At 36.4% G+C, this 23,366-nt stretch overlaps 1 protein-coding gene across 6 annotated transcripts in view; it reads left to right on the forward strand.

Moving 5' to 3' along the window:
• The window catches only part of CPEB3 (cytoplasmic polyadenylation element binding protein 3), a 199,148-nt gene that overhangs the window by 68,583 nt on the left and 107,199 nt on the right, over positions 1-23,366 (forward strand). For 4 of the 6 annotated variants that reach the window (XM_012765822.2, XM_012765869.2, XM_012765838.3 and 1 more), the window contains exons 3-4: positions 12,255-12,414; positions 20,945-21,001. In XM_012765822.2, the coding sequence (XP_012621276.1) occupies positions 12,255-12,414; positions 20,945-21,001 (217 nt within the window). The remainder of the gene's footprint in view (positions 1-12,254; positions 12,415-20,944; positions 21,002-23,366) is intronic. The other 2 variants (XM_012765878.2, XM_012765886.2) reach the window with 1 other exon arrangement.

Consider the following 23,366-nt stretch of genomic DNA (forward strand, 5'->3'; position numbering starts at 1 on the left):
TTTTCCTTTTCATTTTTTCTTGGCTTCTTTCTCCTTTTTTCTTCCTCAAACTGTGCCTTGAAGTTCCTCTTTCGAGTCTTTGCTTTTGGAATATTGTATATACCCAGTAGTCTCTGTTGAAGGAAGACAATAGTAACACTCACTAGCATTCATCTTCCTTGTTTTTTTTTCCTGCCTCCAGAAAGGCTTAAAGATATTCTGGTGATAGTAGGGTCTAGAAAGAGGAATATACATATATATTTATTTATTCTTAAACATGTATTTATATGTATTTATGTTTACATATTTATGTTCTTATATTTTTATGTTGGCATCTCACTTTTTAGGCAATAAATGTTTCCACAACATTTTGGGAATATAATTTTTGTAAACGAATCAGTTTAATAACCTTCAGATAGGTGTACCTCAGGTCATACTTTAATTACTTTTCTAAATCAAATTATTACTTCAGTTTTTTTAGTTGAGTAAACCATTTCCCCTAAATAGAGTTTGACACATAAATGGAAGTAAAACATCAGAGTTTTTGAGTCCTTTAGTAGGTCTGGGGGAGAGATTTAAAATTATAGACTAAAAAAAAGTGTTTTGAAATTATTCATGCTTTTGCTTTCCTTTTGTTCCTTTGATATTCAGCTTAACAAATAAGGAACAATGTGAGAAGCTACATTTCTCTTTCACATACACACAAACCCAACACCAGGATGAGTAGAAAGATAATGGTTAGACAATAACAGAAATGAGAATTGTTAGCTAGGAATAATTGTCAACCTAGAGGCAAGCACAGAATGGTTTTAAGGCTCTGAATTGCCTGGGTTTGAATACTGTTTTGGACACTTTTTATGTGATGTCTTTGTGCCTCGGTTTTCTTATTTGTAAAATGGGAATAATAATAGTACCAGGGGTCCTCAAACTACTGCCTGAGGGCTGCATGTGGCCCACCAGACGCAGCTGCCTGTCCTGCTTAGCAGCCAACTGGTCCTGGGCCCACAGTGCGCATGTGTGGAATGTGCGCCGCACTCTCCAACGGCCCTCCAACGGTCTGAGGGACAGTGAACTGTTTAAAAAGTTTGAGGACCCCTGAATAGGTTTTTGTGAGAAAGAAATAAGATAAAACATGTAAAGTGCTTAAAACAGTACTGAGCACATAACCAATATTTATTAGTTCTGATATAATTTAATTTCAAGAGTTTTTTATAGCCCTGTTGTTGGCTTAATAAGAGGAGAAAGGTTCTGGGATATGTTGAAGTGTGATGGGGTATACTAAATAAGGCTCAAAATAGTACCTTAATGAGGTTCAGATCAACTAAGAGGAAATGAGATTATTTGTAGCCTGAGTATGCTGGAGAGTGAATATTTGCTTGTCTGTATTTTCTTATAAATCTCCAGAGTTAAATACCAGGGAAAAGATGTAAGGCCACACAGAAGGCTGGGCACAGTGGCTCATGCCTGTAATCCCAGCCACTCTGGGAGGCTGAGGTATGAGGATTGCTTGAGATCAGGAGTTCAAGCCCAGCCCGACAAGAGTGAGACCCCATCTCTACAAAATGTAGAAAAATTATCCAGGTTTCATGGTGCATGCAGGTAGTCCCAAGGAGCCTGAGGCAGGAGGATTGCTTGAGCCCAGGAGTTTGAGGTTGCAAGGAGCTATATGCACTCTAGCCAGGGCAACAGAGCAAGTCTCTGTCTCAAAAAAAAAAGGGCAGACAGAAAAGGTCATTAAAATAAAGTCAGACTTTTTTGTGGTGAATATTATTCTGAAACTGCATACTTATACACAAATTAACCTGATGCTCTCCTGGAGAAGGGGTTTGGTAAGCTACATCTTTCCTGTTAATAGATTCCAAGGATTTGATAAATATGTATTTGCATAGAAACAACTTGCTGTTTACAAACAAGTTTTATCTATTTACAGCTTGTAGCTTATACATCCTTGAAGAATCTCTTCTTGGGTCTTTTTAAATTTCTTCTTTTTATTTTTATTTATTTATTTATTTTGAGACAGAGTCTCACTTTGTTGCCCAGGCTAGAGTGAGTGCCATGGTGTCAGCCTAGCTCACAGCAACCTCAGTCTCCTAGGCTCAAGCAATCCTCCTGCCTCAGCCTCCCGAGTAGCTGGGACTACGGGCATGCACCACCATGCCCGGCTAATTTTTTCTATATATATTAGTTGGCCAATTAATTTCTTTCTATTTATAGTAGAGACGGGGTCTTGCTCTTGCTCAGGCTGGTTTCGAACTCCTGACCTCAAGCAGTCCGCCTGCCTCGGCCTCCCAGAGTGCTAGGATTATAGGCGTGAGCCACCGCGGCCAGCCTTTTTAAATTTCTTGAGGAAGTTGGGCAAGTGCCTCTGGCCTCCCTTTTCTGGAAGCAATTTTTTTGGACTCCTTTATTTGTACTCCCATAATTCCTAGCACATAGTTCTGTCATTGTATTTACCTCATTATATAATTATCTGTTAACAAAATCACAGGCTTCTTGTGGTCAGAGACTATGCCTCACTTAATCTTTTTATCTTTATTGCTTGGCATATTAAAGTTCCCAATAAATATATATGGAATAAATGAAGAAAGTAAAACAACCCTCAGCACACTAAGCAAAATTTTGTTGTATTAACCATTTGAAAGTAATAAAACTGTTCTTTTAAAAAATATTTTGTGGCTGGGCGTGGTGGCGCACGCCTGTAATCCTAGCACTCTGGAAGGCCGAGGGTGGATTGCTGGAGGTCAGGAGTTCGAAACCAGCCTGAGCAAGAGCAAGACCAGTCTCTACTATAAATAGAAAGAAATTAATTGGCCAACTAATACATATATAAAAAAAATTAGATGGGCATGGTGGCGCATGCCTGTAGTCCCAGCTACTTGGGAGGCTGAGGCAGGAGGATTGAATTGCATGATCCCAGGAGTTTGAGGTTGCTGTGAGCTAGGCTGACGCCATGGCACTCACTCTAGCCTGGGCAACAAAGTGAGACTGTTTCAAAAAAAAAAATTTGTGATGTAGACATTTTGGAAATCCTGACTGAACCTCCTTTAATTTATTTCATTTTACTTTATGATCTCTAAAGTGCCTTAAAGTATCATTACTAGAATGATACAGGCTGTATTTTAAAGTAAAGTTTTTTGACTTTCCAAATACAAAATATCTTTTTAAAAAAAATTTTTGCCAATTATTCCCTTGCCAAACAAAATATCTTAATAAATTTAGATGCTTTGCATTTTAGATGCTTTAACATATTCATCTTTTATTTTATTTTATTTATTTATTTTTGAGACAGAGTCTCGCTTTGTTGCGTAGGCTAGAGTGAGTGCCGTGGCGTCAGCCTAGCTCACAGCAACCTCAAACTCCTGGGCTCAAGCAATCCTCCTGCCTCAGCCTCCCGAGTAGCTGGGACTACAGGCATGCGCCACCATGGCCGGCTAATTTTTTTATATATATATCAGCCAATTAATTTCTTTCTACTTTTATAATAGAGACAGGTTGTCACTGAGGCTGGTTTTGAATTCCTTGAGCAATCTGCCTGCCTCGGCCTCCCAGAGTGCTAGGATTAGAGGCGTGAGGCACTGCACTTGGCCACGTATTCATCTTTTAAATGTGGTAACATTTAAATAGAAGATTAGGTTAAAGACTTATAAATGTTCTTTTCTTCCTGGGATGTTTACATAACAATTTGTATATGGCCAGTCATCTTTAAGGATACCTGATTTGTATTAAGAACCAAATTTATTTAGTTCCTTCATTATAGAGGAGATTGTAATATCTACTTCATAGGACAGTTGTAAAAATTAAATGGGGTAATACAGATAAGTACTCAGCACAGGGTCTGGCACATATTAATTACCCATTATATGGTAGCTATGATTTAATCAGTTTTACAAGTCTTGTTATGGAAAGCTAAATATATACATCTATTTCCCTCTCCCCAGAGGTAGCTTTTTAAAATAACCAGCATTATTTATGTTGAGATAGGTTCAGCATGAAGGCAGTTAGGGAGTAAGCCTGTTCAAATTAAAAGACAATAAAGCTTTAAAAATGGTTAAGATCATTTTGGCTTTTGAATATACTATCTTATATTGGTTACTTAATCCATTTTTATTTATCTCATTTTAATTGAAGTTTCTTTTTGTCTGGGATCAGACTTGTATAATAAACAAAGGTTTGTTTTGTTAATTTGTTTGGTTTTTTGCCCTTTTCCTTCCACTAGAAGAAAAGGGTTTAGAAACTAAGAAATAGGTAATGTGCTTCTTTTCTCTGGTCCCAGCCCATCAACTTGGAGTGAATTTCTTTGGTACTTACCAGGTTCTCTGTTTTAAAATATACACACATGTACATTGGTGACCTCTCCAGTGGTGTCCAGGGAGTGACAATGAAGAGTTAAAGTCCATAAGCTCTTAATCTGTGTGTATGCTAGGCAGGGCATCATCTGTTGGTTTCTGAAAGAGGGAAGAACACTAGAAGGCTGCTAGCCCAAATTGGCACAGTTGTTGCTTTATTACTTTCATTGCCAAAGCACTATTTGCATAAAAGCTGCTGCTTGGTGCCTAAATCCAAGGGTTAAGAAGATAACAGGGGGCCACAGCAGAAGCGTTCACGTCGCGGCCCCTGTCAGATTCTGGTGAATCTGCGAATTCTGCTGCATATCTCCTCACCCAACTACTGAAGGCAAACAACAATGGAAATGAACAGCAGCAGGGCAGACTGATAGATATCTTTTATGGCCCAGTGATGCTTTTAGGGAGATGCTTTTAGATGCTGTAGATGCTGGAGCACATCATTCTTACTATGTGCCCTAGTCATAACTGGAATGAGCTGGGTCTCTGAAGGACACAGTTCATCACTATACGACAGGAATCTCTGCGATAAACAAAATAAAACAAAGCAAAACAAACAAAAAAGAACACACATCAGAAGCAATGGGAGACATGAGAATGCTGTTTGTGAGTAATATGGTTAATATGGTCAATAACTACTAACCGATTCCTAGAGGAATATTAGAGACATTCTGAGAAATGTAAATGACACATGTGATGACAGATGTTATTAGTTATTTGACTGGCAGTAGGGTTGCCTTTTGCTGTCTAGTTTAGTTTTAAGTACCTGGGTTCTTTAGTGGCTCCTGAGTGGAGCAGCTGGAGTCAAGTCTTTGCCTTCTTTGGGTCATAGTTCAAAAAAGTTCTCCAGAGGCTGAGGCAGGAGGATCATTTGAGCCCAGGAGTTCCAGTTCAGCCTGGGCAACATAATGAGACCCTGTCTTTTTAAAAAAAAGTTATTAGGGCTTATGTATACCTATTTGTTACATAAAATAGATGATTTGCAGGTAGTGTCATAGTTCCTTTTAACACCTTAGAAAAGCTCTTGTAGTCTATGGCCATACCACCCTGAGTGCACCTGATCTTGCCTGATCTCAGAAGCTAAGCAGGGTTGGGCCTGATTAGTACTTGGATGGGAGAAAAGCTTTTGTAAAATAATAGCTTTATTAAGATATGATTCATATATTATGGAGTTCACTGTTTTAAATTGTACAATGCAGTAATTTTTAGTATATTTATAAAATTGCATGTCAGTTGTCACTTTCTAATTCTAGATCATTTTTATCACCTCAAAAAGAAACAACCCTGTACCCATTAACAGTCAATCCTCATTTGCCCTTGATTTTCCCATCCCTAGGCAATAACCAATCTACTTTCCATCTCTATGGAGATAATTTGCCTGTTCTTGACATTTTGTATGAATGGAATCATACAATTTATAGTCTTTTGTGATTGGCTTCTTTCACTTGTAATGTTTTTAAGGTTCATTCATGTTACAGCATGTATTAATACTTCATTTATTTTTATTGCTGAATAATATTCCATTATATGGATGTACCACAATTTATTTTTTCACCAGTTGATGGGCATTTGGGTAGTTTCCAGTTTTTGGAAATTATGAATAAAGTTTTCAGAAAGTTGTTATGAACATTCATGTACAGGTTTTTGTGTGGACATGTGTTTTTATTTATCTTGGCTAAATACTTAGGAGTGAGATTGCTATGTTGTGTGCTTAAGTGTATGTTTAATTTTATAAGAAATAGCCAAACTGTTTTTCCAAAGTGGCTGTACCATTTTGCATTCTCACCAGCAATTTATGAGACTTCTGGTTGTTCTGCACTTTAATCAACATTTGGAATTGTCGGGGGACAGGGCGTATTTGTTGTTGTTTCTAGCCATTCTAACAAGTGTTTAGTTCTTTCTTAGTTTTAACTGAAAATCTTGCAAGATGAATTCATCAGAAGGACAATTTAAATGTGAAGCAAGCATTTACTGTATATCTGTTATGTGCCAGACCTTCTGATAGGTGGTGGGAAATAAAAGAAGTAAGACACATTTTAGTTCTATTAGACTTACAGTTTATTGAGGGTGACAGACATGTAAAGAAGTTACTATAGTATACTAAGTTAGTGCTGATAACTTGGAATCAGTCTGGAGTAGGGAAGAAGGGTCTAACTCTACCTGACAGTGGTCACTGTTGTGGAAGGATTTTGATGTTTATAATCAGTAAAAAGAAAAGATGTACTTTACATAATGTTCTAAGATAGGTTTTGGTAGCAAAGGTCAAACTCCACCTACATTATTATGCCTAATAAATCAATGTCTAACTTAAGCTGCTTGAGATAATATTCTGCTGGCTAACAGCCCACTGATTTGGGGTGACATCAGCTAATCACTTTCAAAAGTCACATATGTACAATAACCAGGGAAAGGAACAATTTTAGTTTTTGTAGTTCTTCGAAGCCTATCTTTTGACCATCACAGTTATTGCTTTCCCTTTTTGTGTCCTTCCTAGATCTGTCCCATTTCTGCCTTTTTCCTAGCACACTGCTAACCTGTATAATCACTCTGTTTTGAAGTGCATATGTAGTTAGCTATGAACTGTTTACTACAGTTAGCAGTGGCTACAGCAGGTGTTTTGTACAGGTGACCCTCTAGCATTTACCCTGCTGGATCCATCCTCAATATGTAGGGTCATTTCAGTTGAATAAGGTGATTCCAAGAGCCATGTTTCCCTGTGTCTGATATGCTGAGCCTCTTATCTGACCTGCCTGGTTAAGACCAATAAGAAGAGCTGTGATGGAAAGTTGGGGGGCATGAAGAGACTAGGCAGAAATGTGCTTTGAGCCTTGCTCACCTGATTTTTGAGATCCTTCAGAGCATGAGAAACTATTCTCTTGGTTTTTTTCCTGTCCAGAACCTTAGTTAGCTGTTATAAAGCAAGGAAAAAAATATAATTTGATAAAAAGGAGTTCGTCATCCTCAAAAAGAAAAAGATGGGGAACTCATAATTTCTGTGTATTCCGTAATCTTATTCTAGGCTACATTGAGGATTCTTGAGAATTTTTTTGTATAGAAGCCTGCATTTAACAACAATTTCAGGGAATATTAAAATTAATAGCAGGTGCTAAGTAATTATATTCCCCCCTAGGACAGGAAAGGGAGAAAAGTTTCAACTTTAATAAGGACTTTAGGTTAGCTATAAGGAGCATTTGCTTGCTATTGAGTGACTGAAGGAGAGTATGTAATCACATTTTCCAGAGGGCTACAGATAATCTCATTTGAGATGGTTAAAATATACGACTGAATAAATAACAGAAGGCAGGATTGGATACTGGCTTTTTTTGTAATACTCTATTTGTGTGTGTGTTTGAGAAGAATGGGCTCATATATTATGTAATACATATCTATTTTAAAATAAGGCATATTCATTATTCTTAAACAGAATTTACAGTGTACACAGGGAGCTGAGATATTTTCAAATAACATATACTAAATAGGAAATAAGAGTAGTAGGGTGGAAATTCAGAGGTGGCTAGTTCCATGGGTTAGTCCTCTCCATGTGTTAGATGCATTTAATTTTGAAATGTTTTATCCATTTGTATGTTGAAGTCATGATAATTCCTCAGGCATTCCTTTTCTTGTCTTTCTATATTATTTTACAACCACATTTGTCCTTTCCTAGCCCTTTTAAACGTCTACCCTCCTTTTGATTTTTGGTCCTGTCTTTGTCTCTTTCTTTTCCAGCAAAGCCGTCATTGTTCATGGGGCACACTGCAACTGGTCAGTGTAGAAGCATTGGAACATTATTGGCATGAACTTGAGAGTCACAGACCTGGGTTCACGTCCTGATTTCTGACCAGCTCTGTGACTTTGAGCAGTTACATAATCTGTGTGAGCCTCAGGGTTTTTATCCCTCAGTGAAGTGAAAATAATGCCTGCACTGCAGGGTTGTGATAAGGATTGAGATCATGGCTGTAAAACACTTAGCCCAGTGCCTGGCACATAGAAGACACCATGGCTAATTTTATTGCTTAGTTTCAGAGCTACTTTTTTTCTTAGATGCTGTTAGCTCTTGGAGCCTTCTACTTTGTATCTCTAGGAGAGGAAATGTCTGGGTATAAGCCCTAAAGATTAGAAAAAGGTTCTGGATTCCTCTCCCAAGAAAAGGGAAGGTGAATGGGATAGGGCTCTGCTGGAGGGTAGATCAAACTGCTTCTTGAGGTTGGTTGTCATTTGAACGAAGGTAATTGACCAAGGGCAAGTAAAGGTCAGGTTGCCTGTGTTGCAGGGTAGGATCAAAGAGGCTTCTCTCTGGATTGTGTCAGGATTAGGTAAAAGGGATGTGTTTGTAAAAAGGATTTAAGGCTGGAGGGAATAGGAGAAAGTCAGGGAGGCAGTGCAGTGAGAGTCCTTAAGAGCAGGGTCTGTATTTAACTGGGTTTGAGCCTTGGCTCTGCCACTTACTAGCTCTGTAACCTTGAGCCAGTTACTTAATCTCTCCAAGACTTAATTGTTTAATTCATAAAATGAGTACAAAATTTACCTATATAGAGGGTTGTGAAGTGCAATAACATGCTTAGAACAGTGCCGGGCACATATTAAATACTTGATAAATTTATTAAGTCAAGCTGAGGGAAGAAAGAGAGCAGGGCTAATGCAATGGGGGGCAAGGAGGCTGCTCCTGTGTACAACTAACTGATAATATCTTCATTGGTTATCTTCTAAGAAAAAGAGTCAATCATAGGATGCATCATTTATAGATGTTCTAATACTTCCTAGTGTGTTTGCTTGTTGAAAACAAAGATGTCTTCCTTTTTTCCTATATTGGGAAACAAAATTTATGAAAAAAGGCTCAACAAATTAGTTGCCACCTGCAACTTTTGTTGTTGAATGATAAATTGTGGCCTGGTTTTCTCTATACATGATTCTGTTGATGCATTTAACTGAATTTTTCAGTTTTTCTACCCTTTTTTTCTGTTTCTTGCAGGCTTCCTGGTTAATCAATTATTTCAGCAATGTTTACTACTTGTAAAACAAACAGGATGAATGGTATGCAGCAAATATAAATTGATCAGGCATGGATAGAAGTAATTTTATGAGAAAAGTCAGAAAACTGAATTTCAGTAAAGCTTGTGCAATCTGTCAAATTCTGTCATGCCTTTCACATACGTTTCCATCCATTGAGCATTAGTGAGCCCTGTTTGGTTAGCACCTGTGAACAGCTAGGTTCTTAAATCCATGTTTGAGTAGATGGCGTCACAGAAGTCTTTTTGTGTTCTCCCTAATATTACAATAGCCACCATGGTATAGGTGGCTTGTACATTCTGTCATTTAGTACTGAAAACAACTGTAAAGAAGAATTATTATCCCCATTTTATAGATGAAGATAAACAAGGCTTAGAAATTTGTTCCAAGTGACATGCCAGTAAGTGGGAGTGCCAGAGTTTGAAAATTGGATTTTGATTTCAAATTTTGTACTTTTAGATTAAAACTGGGCTACCAAGTGCCTCTTTACCCCACAATCAATTGGAAAACTGTAAAGCTGACCCTCTGCAAAGTTGCCAGGGTTATTTATTGCCTGCTGCTGGCCTTCTAGCCCCTGCCCTCACTTTAAGTATCCAGTTTTACTGAAAAGAATCGTAAATGGAAAGGCTTAACTTGAAGAATCACCTAGTCTGGTGGCTCTCAGCCAATTATAAGAATCACCTAGGACATTTATTTCTTTTAAAATTATGAATAAGTACGTTTGAGATAGAGCCCAGGAACCTGTGTTTTAACCTTTGTTGCTACACATGACTTTGACAATCTGACAAATTTGGGAACCACTTCAGTTCAGATGTGTGAATCGTCCCTCCAAACACCCTCTTTATTTCCTGACAGGTAGTTATCTAATCTCTGATATCTTCTTGTAATAGGAACTCACTGCCACATTTCCAGAAAAGTCATTTTCAGCAGCAGTTAGATGTAATGCTATGTTTCTATAGACTTTTGCACAGATTGGATTAACTTCTTTGGGCAGATTTTGATACTGTTAGGTTTTGGCATTGAAATCAGATCTGGATTTGAATTTTCCTTGAACCTTACCTTCTTCATGTGTGAAATGGGTATGCTGTTATCTATCTTAAAAGATTTATCAAGAATAAAATGAAAAAATAAACTGTCCTGGTTGAAAAGATTTTTGAATGCCTTCAAATAGGGTTTTTTCTTTTTCTTCTTTTTTTTTTTTTTTGAGAAAAGGTCTCTGTCACCCGGGCAGTGGCGTCATCATAGCTCATTGCAACCTCAAACTCCTGGGCTCAAGCATTCCTCCTATCTTAGCCTCCTGAGTAGCTGGGACTACTGGCATAAGCCAGCATGCCTGGCTAATTTTTCTGTTAATATTTGTTATAGAGAGGGGTCTCGCTGTTGTTTAGGCTGTCTCCAACTCTTGGGCTAAAGTGATCCTCCCACCTCTGCCTCCCAGAGTGCTGGGATTGCAGGTATGAGCCACCATGCCTGGCTAATTTTTCTGTTAATATTTGTTATAGAGAGGGGTCTCACTGTTGCTTAGGCTGTCTCCAACTCTTGGGCTAAAGTGATCCTCCCACCTCTACCTCCCAGAGTGCTGGGATTGCAGGTATGAGCCACCATACCTGATCCAAATAGATTTTTCTTAATAGTTCCTTGACCTTGTCACCTTGTTCTGAAATAGTCCCACGTCTGTAGAGCTCTAGTTAGAAGTATGGATATGATAGAGGGCTCCTAGATATTCATTCTAGGATTGACAGTGCCAGAAATAGGTTGTCACTTGGTTTCCACATCAGCACACTTCTTTACCTCTGGCTTTCACTTTGGACAAATAATATGATACCTCTTATGGAGACAGATAAGCCTGCATTTCTGGAAATTCGACTTTACTCCATACAGTTTCCACTGATAACTTGAACACAAAGCAAAAAAAGACCTTAAAGATAAAGGCCTTCTTGTATTATATAGAGACCAAAAAGGAGAACCAAAGAAAATATTCCATGTCTCTTTGCTATCCCAGGGGAGAGACGGGTAACTGAAAATTTTTGTTCTTAGGAGAGTATAAGTCATCAAGTGCAAGGCTAGATAGGCAGCTCAAGACCCTAAAAATAATCTCTTATCACTGTAATTTGATTTGATTTGGCTATTGAGATGTAGATGTGTCTTGCTTTTCTCAAACAAAGAAACTAGATCTGCTCTATAATATTAATTTAGTCCATGAGCTGCACTTCCCTTTAGGCTAAGAATCCTAGGAAGAGTTTGTAGGTGATCTTCTCCTGCAGGCTTGTGTAAATATGGTGAAACAGTTATTTTTTCTTCATTTAGTTTTGTTAGCTCTCTATTTTCAAAATGTTTTTAAATCTAACATCATGAAAACACTATTGGGTTAAAGTTTCTTTTCGTGTGAGTGCTTTTCAAAAGGTATAATAATTTTAGTACTTTAGACACATTTTTACTTTTAAAATGTGTATCTAATGTTTATAACTTGTCATAAATATTAAAGATAGCCAATAGAATTACATTGAAATTTCATTTACTTTTTGATTTTTCAGGAAAGTGATTCTGTTTATAGACTGAGTTCTTAATTGTGGTCTTCCTCTGGGGATGGGAAGTCTCTATTCATTTGACAGTAGAGGTGGGATGGAAGGCAGAAGGCAAAAACTCACTGATTCTTCCCTTTTGAATACTTTTTTTAGTTTATTTGAGAGAAAGTCAGTCCAAAGTAGTGGGGCATACACGTAGAATACTAGGGAAAAGGATATACTTTAATTAATCATGGAAACATATTAAGCTTAATGTTGCCAAGTCATTATTAATGTCTGTTATTAAGAACTATTTATAATTTTAATTCATTTCACCAATCCACAGCAGAAAGCAAATAATATGGTGCTAATTTTATGAAGTAATTTTATGTATCGTCTTGTCCTGTGTTTTTATTTTTAGGACCGGAGTAGGCCCTATGACACTTTTAACTTGCACTCGTTGGAGAACTCCTTAATGGATATGATAAGGACTGATCATGAGCCTCTGAAAGGTAAACACTACCCTCCCAGTGGCCCACCAATGAGTTTCGCTGATATAATGTGGAGGAATCATTTTGCAGGTTAGGAATATTCATATGTCCATTCCTTGCTTGGTGTCTTAAGCAAAAATCAGCTTTTTAATAATTGTGATTTTGTTTGTTTGGTTTTTTTGTTTGTTTGTTTTTGTTTTGCTTCTCTAAAGCATTGTGGAATGTATTTAAAGTTGATTTTTTTTAACCTCAGTTTGGCTACCTACAATTATTAAGGTTGATTGCTTTAATCAGTAATGTCTGGCAGAAGCATGCTTTGGGTAGCTGAGGTCATGGTTATGGCATGAGACCAGAAGCCATGTTTTCTGGGCTTTGTGCATTTTGGAATCCTCAGCTGAACCTGGATAATTCATTTAAGTCCAGTTATACTGTAAGAAACTATGAAATTTAATAAGCCAACTTCCAAAGACTACTTCAGAAAACTTCATATAAAGGGTTCTGTTTTATTAAGGAATAATCACTTTCCTAGTATAGGAAGTATCAATACACAGACTTAAGAACAGCCCATGACTCACTGCATTCTCTGACACTAAAATGCAAGGGAAATGTCTTAAAGTATGTAAAATGTTTTGGGTGAAATATAAGGCAGAAAGTCCCAATGTCAGCAATATTGGGGCTTCCTAGTTTTAGAGCCTGTGTAAGTTCAGGATAGATGTTGCTATTTCATTCTTAATTACAGATAGTTCTTTTTATGGGTTTTAGGACATTTTAGGAACCCTATGATATTTTAAAATGCTGTAATACAAATTAACTATGGAAATACTCAGTATACTTGGGTTAGGACTTAAATATCTGAGAATTGTGAAAGAGTTAGTCACAAGGATACCCATCTTGTTTGGACCTTTATGTCTTTCAGAGTTGTGAGGAATTTGTTCCCCTTTCATTCTTTCTAGGCCCTTTTACGGATTGTGACTGTGAACAGCTGATTCTCATTTCCAAGCCACACCAAAAACCCTTTGATCATTTTCTCCTCACACTCATGATTTTCTACTGCTTCTCTCATTTTCCAGTGAAAAGACAGTAGTTAATAGGCTACGAAGAAAATACAGGATTTTGAGAAAGCTAGATTTTAAGGCCTTCAAAAGTAGAGGAAAAAATGTCTTGTTTATTCATGGTTATTTTTAGTCACTGTTACCACATCTTCATTTGGTTAAAATATTAGGTACTTTAATTTAAAGCATATTTCACTTAGAAGTGAGAAATGTGTTTTAAACAAGCCCAACACTATTCACAGGCTGTTAGGTGTTTTAGTGTCTTCTAAGGCTGTATTTGTCTTCCTTCTCTATCATAGATAGCTATAAGCCTCTCCTAATGATTCTAAAACATTCAGCTCCTGTTCTTTATGTATACCTGTTTTATCTTGGTCGGTATTCTTTTCTTTTTGCAATAAAAGATTATGAAAAGATCTTGGATTATAACCTATAATAAAATAATTTTATTTTTATAAAATTATTATAAAATAAAATTATAAAATAATTTTCCACAATTTTATGAATATTGGTTAAACACGAGCAATTGTGCCCTGTTGAGAGTAGTACTGGCAAAGTATAAGGAAGGTACCTCACTGTGGAGTAATGTAAATATCCTATTCATTGTGATTTTTTTTATTGCTTGTCCTACTACCTCTGCATAGATTTTTCCACTATATTTGCAAATATGAGGTTTCATCAGTAAAATCCAGCTGTACTATACTTCTTATTAATATAATACATCCTAATAAATTAGAAGGCACTTAGTATGTACTTTTTTTATAACTTCCATATGGTTGCAACTTCATAGTTCATCGTACTACTCACATTCATTTCCTGTAAGTGGACTGCTTTTCAGTGGTCAGTGATATTACCATGTCATTGTCCTCTGGTTAGCATATTTGAACTTCCTGCTTTCCCTTTCCAGCTGGGAGACTTTTAGCTCCATCTGGTTTATGACACTTGCATTTTTTTTTTTTTTTTTTGGTACTTGCATTTTAAATAAATTATTTTAAGTAATTTTTGACTTTAAAACGTGGAGAAAATTGGCTGGGCATGGTGGCTCATGCCTATAATCCTAGCACTCTGGTAGGTTGAGGTGGGAAGATCAGTCAAAGTTAGGAGTTTGAGACCAGCCTGAGCAAGAGTGAGACCCCATCTCTACTAAAAATAGAAATTATCTGGACAACTAAAAAAAAATATATATATAAAATTAGCTGGGCATGGTGACGCATGCCTGGAGTCCCAACTACTCGAGAGGCTGAGGCAGGCTGAAGCCACGGCACTCTAGCCCCGGGAACAGAATGAGACTCTGTCTCAAAAAAAAAAAAGATCACAAAACCTTTATTTAAATAAAAAAATGGACTAATTTATTTTGCCTTTTAAAGATCTCAAACTACTTTTCTTGGCTGTAACAGAATAACATTTAATAATTTCCTGTTGTCTCTTACCACATCTTACGTGTACTTTTTCCTTTTGTTTGAGAGAATGCCTCAATGAGATGAGAAAGCAGGATTTTTAGGAGGGTGATACACTAATGAAAACTGTTCATTTCTAAGTACAGAAATCCTTGGGTTGGTAGAGATAGGAGTGAGGCCTGGATGAGGGGAATTATTGTATACTCTCATTTCTAGTGGATTGAAGGAAAATCCAACTCTCCTCCTAACTATGAGGATTAAGAGGATTTCCGGTGTTGGGAGAGGTAGGATAAGAGGGAAAAAGATTCATGTCTATACCATCCTTACATCTGTTCTCTGACTTTCTACTAATGATGAGGGTTCCACCTAGCTACTAGGAAATCTCTATGAAAACCCATGGCCATTAGGTTTGATTAAACATACTCTCCCTACTCTAAAAGAGTAGTAAGTAAATGCCAACTACAGTGCATTAGGCAAAGTAGGTAATATTGGGAAGCAAGATCTTATCCCCTGACTGGGGAAGCATCTTGACAAAAACAGGGAAGAGTCACTTTTCCTTCATCTCATGTAGTTTCCCTCTTACAACAGAAGAGTAGGCCTGGCTAACTATTTGTGGTAATGCCTGATGAAACATCTTTATATATTTAAATTTTCTCTTCCTTCCCCATTCATGGAACTGAGATTTGAAAAATGAAAGGAGCAGGTGTCAACTGAGTACTGTTATTGAATGCTGTGCTTTTCAAAGGTATACTGAAAGAGTCTGGGAAAAAATAGTTTATCTTCTGGTAATAGTGCTTTAAAACATTTAAATTGACAGAAACTTGGGAGAGATAAATGCCACCCCTTTGGTGTTATAAAGGGATAAATGCTACCCCTTTGGTGTTGTAGTAGCATTTTTCTTTCTTTATCACAATTTAAATTTAATATTGTAGAGCCTTTCACAAAATTGGCTCCCTTTTATGGAATTTTGAGGTCCCTTGTCCTAGAAAAATGCACCTTCATTACATTTTGTTTGCTTGTTTGTTCTAGAAAAACATATTGTTTTACTTAACTCCTATAGCTTGAATTCTTGCTCAGTTCGATTTTTGTTAATTTCCCTCAGTCCGTATCAGTTTGTATTGTATAAAAGTTGGCAAATTCCACAAACTGTTAGTGACAGGTTCTGAGTCAGCAAGAAGTGATTAGTCTTGTTCAGTACATTCTTGGGGGGACAGGGACAGTAAGTAGAAATTGAGTAATTCAAATAGGTGCCTTCCATTTGCCCAGCAATCCTGTGAATATAGGATTTTAATCACCTGAGGGTTTTAAAAACAAAGATTATTATCCTGGATACTACCTTCAGAAATTTTGATTTAATTATTCTTGAGTACAGCTTTAAAATGAGGAAACAGAAGCAAAAAGAATTTAATAACTTGCTGATAATTATCTAATACAGTACTAGTATGTGAAGAAACTACTATTTGACCTCAGATCTAAGTTCCTAGCTTTTGCTTATTGCTTATTTGGAACATGCTTAGAATATTATAGTATCAAAATTTTATTATTTCCTTAAAAGAGATTTTAAAAACCATTTTACTATGTTTTTACGTATCATATTATTACATATTTTAAATCTTTTTTTTCAAAGGAATGTATTTCCAACTTTGTAGAGAAAGTTGGTAGGAAATAAAGTCTGATAGAATATGTGTTTTATAAGTAAAAAAATTCTTTCTGAATGCAGAACTAACATTCTGTTATGTGAAGTTCTCTGAAGTACTTTTTAAAGGGGGTGATTAGAGGAAGGGGGTGATTAGAGGAAGATACAGCAGTTGTACCCTATCTCATAACATTGCAGAAGTGAAGAGATGACTTTCATAATTGATTATGGATTAATAAAAATTCCACTTTATATTTTAGACACATAAAGTTATGAATTTAGTTGTATTTTGAAACTTTGAATCACAATAGAGGTAGTTTTTTTATAATTAGCCTTTTAAATATGAGTGGGAATTGAGTTTATGAGACTGATTTTTACAGTCCGATAACTGTGTAACCTTATTATTCTCCAGCCTCTCCCTCCATCCCCTTTTACTCCCATTTTTTAGGCCCTGTGCAGTGGGGAAAGTGGAATGGTCTCAGATTTCCACTGCATCATTTAACCTAGTAAAACCAAGTTTGCCTTCCAGTTTTTGAAACCTTGTATTTTACACTATACTTAAAAGATAGCTAGCTGACAAGAACAATTTAAAAATAGCAGGCCATAGACAGGTGACAAAATGTCACACTGGCAGCACCAGACTGCATTAACAAAAATCACCAGATGTTACACACTTGATCCTATTATCACAGCTGATTTAAACAGTAGTATTTGTTGAACAAAAGAAGAAAACTATAAATGAGCTTATCTGAATTTGGAATCAGTTTTTCTTTTGCTGTTACATATGTTCTCTCTCTCCCAAATTCCTTAAAAACTGTAAAACTTAAGACATACAATATAGTAAATTAAAAAATATAATTTCAGTTTTAGAAAAGAGACTTTTATATATACATACTCCCTAAACTGGAAGACTAAATCAAAAATCCCTAAATCAGAATGTTAATAATGCTTATCTTTGATGATCTTATTTTCATCATTTTTCTGCAATGAAAATATATTGTATTTTATAATCTAAACATTAATTTTTAAAGAGGTAAAGAAACTAGCTTTAAAAAGCCATAACTGATTTTACTAAAAAAAAAAATTGCATTTAGTTGGGGGAAAATTAGATTATATTTAGATAATTGATTTCCATCGTTATAGTGATTACCCAGGGTTTCATAAAAATCTTTTGTTGCTATCTTTCATCCAGAGATCTGTTGGAGTCAAAGAGGCCAACAGAATTAGGGAGAATGCCAGGAAAGGTAAAGTTTTCTGCTTCTCAGCAGTTAGTGATGTCTTCAGTTTGCAAAACACTGCCTAAGGCACTTGTTTTGCTGCATCTTAAGAAAGATTAGAAGTAATCAGTGTAGGACGGAGACTGATTATTAGAAAACTACCAAACTTCCTTTCAGTTTCATCTTTCTAAGCTGAAACGTTCTAAGACCTCATGGAAAGGGTCAAAAAGGATCCATATACGTATGTTTAACTTTGTGGAGGAGGAAAGGACTACCCCTTTTCATTTGGGAATAAGTAGTTCTATAAATATACAAAAACTATTATTTAATATAGTGATTGTAAATGACATAATTCTTTTTTTTTTTTTTTTTTTTTTTTTTGAGACAGAGTCTCGCTTTGTTGCCCGGGCTAGAGTGAGTGCCGTGGCCTCAGCCTAGCTCACAGCAACCTCAAACTCCTGGGCTCGAGTGATCCTTCTGCCTCAGCCTCCCGGGTAGCTGGGACTACAGGCATGCGCCACCATGCCCGGCTAATTTTTTATATATATATATCAGTTGGCCAATTAATTTCTTTCTATTTATAGTAGAGACGGGGTCTCGCTCAGGCTGGTTTTGAACTCCTGACCTCGAGCAATCCGCCCGCCTCGGCCTCCCAAGAGCTAGGATTACAGGCGTGAGCCACAGCGCCCAGCCCTGTAAATGACATAATTCTTTACCCTAAATGATTGTAAATATAGGAAATAAAAGAAGTTGAATGAGGATCAGCTAAATTTGGGCTTGCTTGATTTCCTTAATAGCCCTTTATTATTCTAGGAATGTTTACAGAATATCATTAGCTTTTTAAGCACCACGCCCTCCTTGAATATTCTTCGGTTAAAGATTGAAGAGATCCTCTGTATATGCCATTTCCTAAAGTTCTGATGGGCAGTGATTTGAAAATCTTGATGGTCTTTTAGGTTGACTTCCAGTGGCTGGCTGTTTACTGTTAAATCTGAATACCCCAGAATATGATGAAAGCTGGTTTAGAGTAAATCACATCCAGTTTTCATGGATGTTAGTATTTGGTAGTAATGAATCTAAATAAGGTCTTGATTATCTGTAAATAATAGAAGCAAGAACATTGATATTGATATTGATAATTGAAACCAGAATGTAAATTCTCCCTACTAAGTCAAAGCCTTGTTTTGGTGACAAATTTTCCTATAATAGGTTCTGGTCAAGGTGATAATAGGAGATGACACTGTTGCATATAGTGTAGTATACTATAATTTTCAGAGACTCTAGAATGACTTAGGAACTAGAAAAATATAAGGCACATAGAGCAATTACATATATAGATACATTGAATGTGTCTTTAAACAATGGGGTAGTGTTTAAAATTCCTAAAATTAGCTTCTAGTAAATATTAAAAGGTCTCTGAAATACATAAAAAATAAAATAGACAATTTATTATTTAGATGATTCTTTACTAATATCGTTTTTCTATAGAAAATAACATATTCTAAAAGAGAATTTTCCTGTATTATAAATGCTAACAAAATAGTCTCCATAAAACTAGAGAGAACTACAATATCTTTCTCTTAACAAGGAGGTTTGAAACAAAACTAAAAATTTTTATTGAAAGCCCTATAATGCATGATAACATTACAACAGTTTTATCAGAATTCACCAATTATTGATGATTTTCCTATTCTTAAATACACACACTTATACTCCGATACAAGTGACATTGCACTTTTGAGGGTTTTGTTTTTTCCCTACCTCTTAAAATGAGCTTTCACAAATTATTGTGACCTGAGGGTCTTTAAGAAATTAGGATGGCCTTGTGTAGGCAAGAACTTGACTTTTCTAGGAATTCATGATTCTCCCTTTTTATTTGAGGCAAATACTCTGTTTTGTCCCTGTGATGCTTTTCTTTGGGGCCAAAAGAACTTGCTGATGCTTTTCTTTGGGGCCAAAAGAACTTGCCCCATAGCAGTGGGGACTTTAGCAATTTAATGCCAAATGATGACTGACTCTCTTGCAATTATATATAAAACTATGTTTGTTGTAAAAGTCAATAACTTTTACCTTATCTCCAGCTTTCTCTGTATCATTCTCCCCTCAAAATACCTTCTAATATGATGAAGGTCTAGTAAATATGAAAGTCAACAATAAATGTTGACATTTAAACAATGGAAGTGAAATAAAATCAGTTTTTTTTTTGAGAATTTCATGATAACCCTTGACGTAACCGGGCATGACAACTTTGCAGAACCAAGTTCATAGATACTAGCTTTGCACGAAAGCATTGTTTCAAAATTTATTTTGCTGAAAAATTGGTCAGGAAAGCTAAGTACACTTTTTTTTCATTTAAGATTCTCTCTGTATAATTTTTCTTTTGCTACATCCACCTCTTATCTCAAATAATTAATGAAAAAACATACCAAATGTCTGCATCTTCCACTCTTACCTTACAGGCCAGTAGTTGAAGGATCTGAATCTGACTTGTCATCTTACAGACCAGGAGTTGGCAAATTTTGTGAAGGACTACAGAGTAAATATTTTAGGCTTTACAGGCCACAGGGCCTCTGTTGCATATTAGTCTTTGTTTTATTTTTGGTTTGATTTTATTTACAACCCTTTAAAAATGTAAAAATGATTCTTAGCCCAGAGGCATATGAAAACAGGAAGCCAGCCAGTGTGGGCAGAAATTTGCAACTCCCGTTGTATAGACTTAAGGATGAAGGTCTGGAGGTGAGCATTATGCCCAAGGTCAGATAACTAGTTAGTGGTAGGGGCAGCCACAAGAACCCTAGATTTTCAGGGCAGTCATTTTTTCCTACTATGTGAGTTATACAAATTTTACCATTTTCTTTCTGATGATTATGTTGCATTTTTGAGCCACTGTGAAACCTCTGTCTTTTTATTCTCTCTAAGCTTTAAGTTTATATACTTCTTTGAATTTATTTTTTTGCTGCTTGAATTTGAAGGGGCAGTATGAATGGTTGTTTAAATAAAATGTTTAATCCAGGGAGTTGGCATGTTTAAATTGGAATGTGGGAGATGTATTAAATGATTTCAGGCTATTATAATGGAAGCTTCTTTTTTGTTTTGTTTTATTTGTTTATTGTTGAGACTTTGGCTTTGTTTTAAGACTTTGTGTGTGTATGTTTTATGACTTGATTTAAATACTGTTATAACTGCTTTGGCCTTTGATAGCATTGTTATAGATTAATCTGTTCTAGTTTGTAATGTTCATATTTTAAGATATATTTGAAATGATTACATTAAGCATTCTTTTCTTTGTGCTTAAAAGAAATTCATTTTATTTTTTTTTAGGACGCATGGGAATAAATTTTCATCATCCAGGAACAGATAATATTATGGCACTTAACAGTAAGTTTCATATGAAATATTTTATAAAATTAGCAGTCAAGTTTGCAGCATGTAGTTTCTACTTTCTTAATTGTTCATTACATTTCATTCTTCCACTGAGCTCAGTAATATCTACTGTTCTAAGCAGTGCTTCTCAAAGTGTGGTCCCTGAACCAGCAGCATCATCATTGCTTGGGAACTTATTAAAAATGCAAAATGTTAGGCACCACTGTAGCCCTACTGAATCAGAAGCTTTAAGGATAGAGCCCAGAAGTCTGTATTAACAAGTCTTGTATGTTTGTGGTCCCCAACTCCTAGTCTGTGGCCTGTTAGGAGCCAGGCCATACAGCAGGAAGTGAGTGGCGGGTGACACAGCTCTGCAGGCTACATCCGGCCCACCAACTGTTTTGTAAATAAAGTTTTATTGGAACATAGCCATACCCATTTATTTGTGGATTGTCTAAGGCTACTTTTTTGCTACAAAGGCAGAGCCCACAAAGTCTAAACTATTTGCTGTCTGGCCTTTTATAGAAAATGTTTTCAGTCCCTGCTCTATACAGTTGGGATGGGGGAACAAAGTGGTCGATAGCTAACAGGTGTTTCAAGCCAGACATCCAGGGGTCTCCCATTAGTAGAATTTGCATGATATAGGTGTCAACAGCAGCTTTGAAGATTAGAAACAGTTTTGTCACTATAATTGTTGGATCAAGTTTTTAAGCATCAGAAACTTATTAACCAGAAAGTCATTGTATTAATTAACACTGGAAGAAATATCTGGTTGGCATCAACTCTCCCTCCTAGTCTCTATGGATCAAATAGCTTTGCAGAGTAGCAGTCTGTAAATGGAAATTGCCTGTTTTCGGAAGGACCTATTGAATCTCTCAAGATTTAAGTTTTCTCCTCTAGCAAATGAGTGATATCAGATTGTCCCCTCTCATATTGTCAGATAATAGAAACTGTTGATACACATAGGAGACATGCTGGGTAAATCTAGGGTTGTGTACAATATTATATTCCTTTCCCTCTTGCTTGAGTAAATATGTTAAAATGCCATTGGAGTGCCTTAGGACAGATTTTAAGTTATCTTTAAAATATATATTCCATATTTCTTGGTTCCAACTTGCAGCCTATCTACCAAAGAGCACTGCTGAGAACCACTGGCAGTGCTTGATGATACTAAGCCACTTGTGCATATTTTTTTCCAGATAGCTAGTATCCCCTCCTTTGACGGTCTTGGAGACAATAAAAATTTCAAAAGTGCCTACCTCTAATTTCTAATGGAAAGATCACTATACATTTAGATTATGCTACCTCTGATCTTTTTTTCTAGTGGGATGGAAATTAATAAACATGAGTGGCTGGGCGTAGTGGCTCACACCTGTAATCCTAGCATATTTGGAAGGCCAAGGCAACAGAGTTCAAGACCGGCCTGGGCAACAGCAAGACCGTGTCCCTACAAAAAAAAAATAAAAGAATTAGCCAGGCATGGTGGTACATGCCTGTAGTCCCAGCTTCTTGGGAGGCTGGGGCAGGAGGATCACTTGAGCCCAGAAGTTGGAGGTTACAGTAAGCTCTGATTATGCCACTGCACTTTAACCCAGGCAATCAGAGCAAGACTGTCTCAATAAAGATAAAATAAACATGCTCAACTTGCTGATCTTCAGCAGTAATTAATTGTGAAAAGACTTTGGTTAAATGATGGGATTTCAAGTTGAAGGTGAAAGAACATAACAGTGTGGTAGTGTGTCTGCTTGAAGGAATGAGTGTGTGTCTGAGACGACCTAATTTAACACGATGTGAATCCTCTCTGCAAGAGGGAGGAGATATAATTTGTGCTTTTCTGTGCAAAATGAAGCTAATAAGGTATTTTCTTTTTAAAAAGTTTTTATTCTCTTTGATTTAATTCTCTGCTTTTAAATAAGAGATATCTTTACGTTCTTTTGACTTTGTGCATGTTGCTTAAATCCCCTTTTTAGCGTCAGTTTCTTTATCTGTGAGACAAGGGGATTGATTAGGTAATGATTGCTTTCAGCATGAAGGTTCTCTGATTTCTGTAATATTTTTAAAAGTACCGAAAGGGTCCTTTTGCTGATCTATATCAAGTGTTGATGAGTTATACATAGTTTGCAACGTGATGGCACATTATCAGAGTACATCAATCTTCAAATAGTTATGTGGGTGCTGCCCAAGGTTGAAGAACCCTATTGACTCCTCAAAATAAACCATACAAACAGAGTTTGACATTTACATTACTTACTATCAGTTTTCTTTCACAGTTGACTCTAATTTGAGATGTTCAGAACACAGATATCCTCTTTGATAGGTACGTGTGGAACCTGTAGGCTTTGACACATTTGATAGGATGACCCTTTTTTCCCCTTTGTGT

Source organism: Microcebus murinus, chromosome 14 (genome assembly GCF_040939455.1).
Source record: "Microcebus murinus isolate Inina chromosome 14, M.murinus_Inina_mat1.0, whole genome shotgun sequence".
Taxonomy (NCBI): Eukaryota; Metazoa; Chordata; class Mammalia; order Primates; family Cheirogaleidae; genus Microcebus; species Microcebus murinus.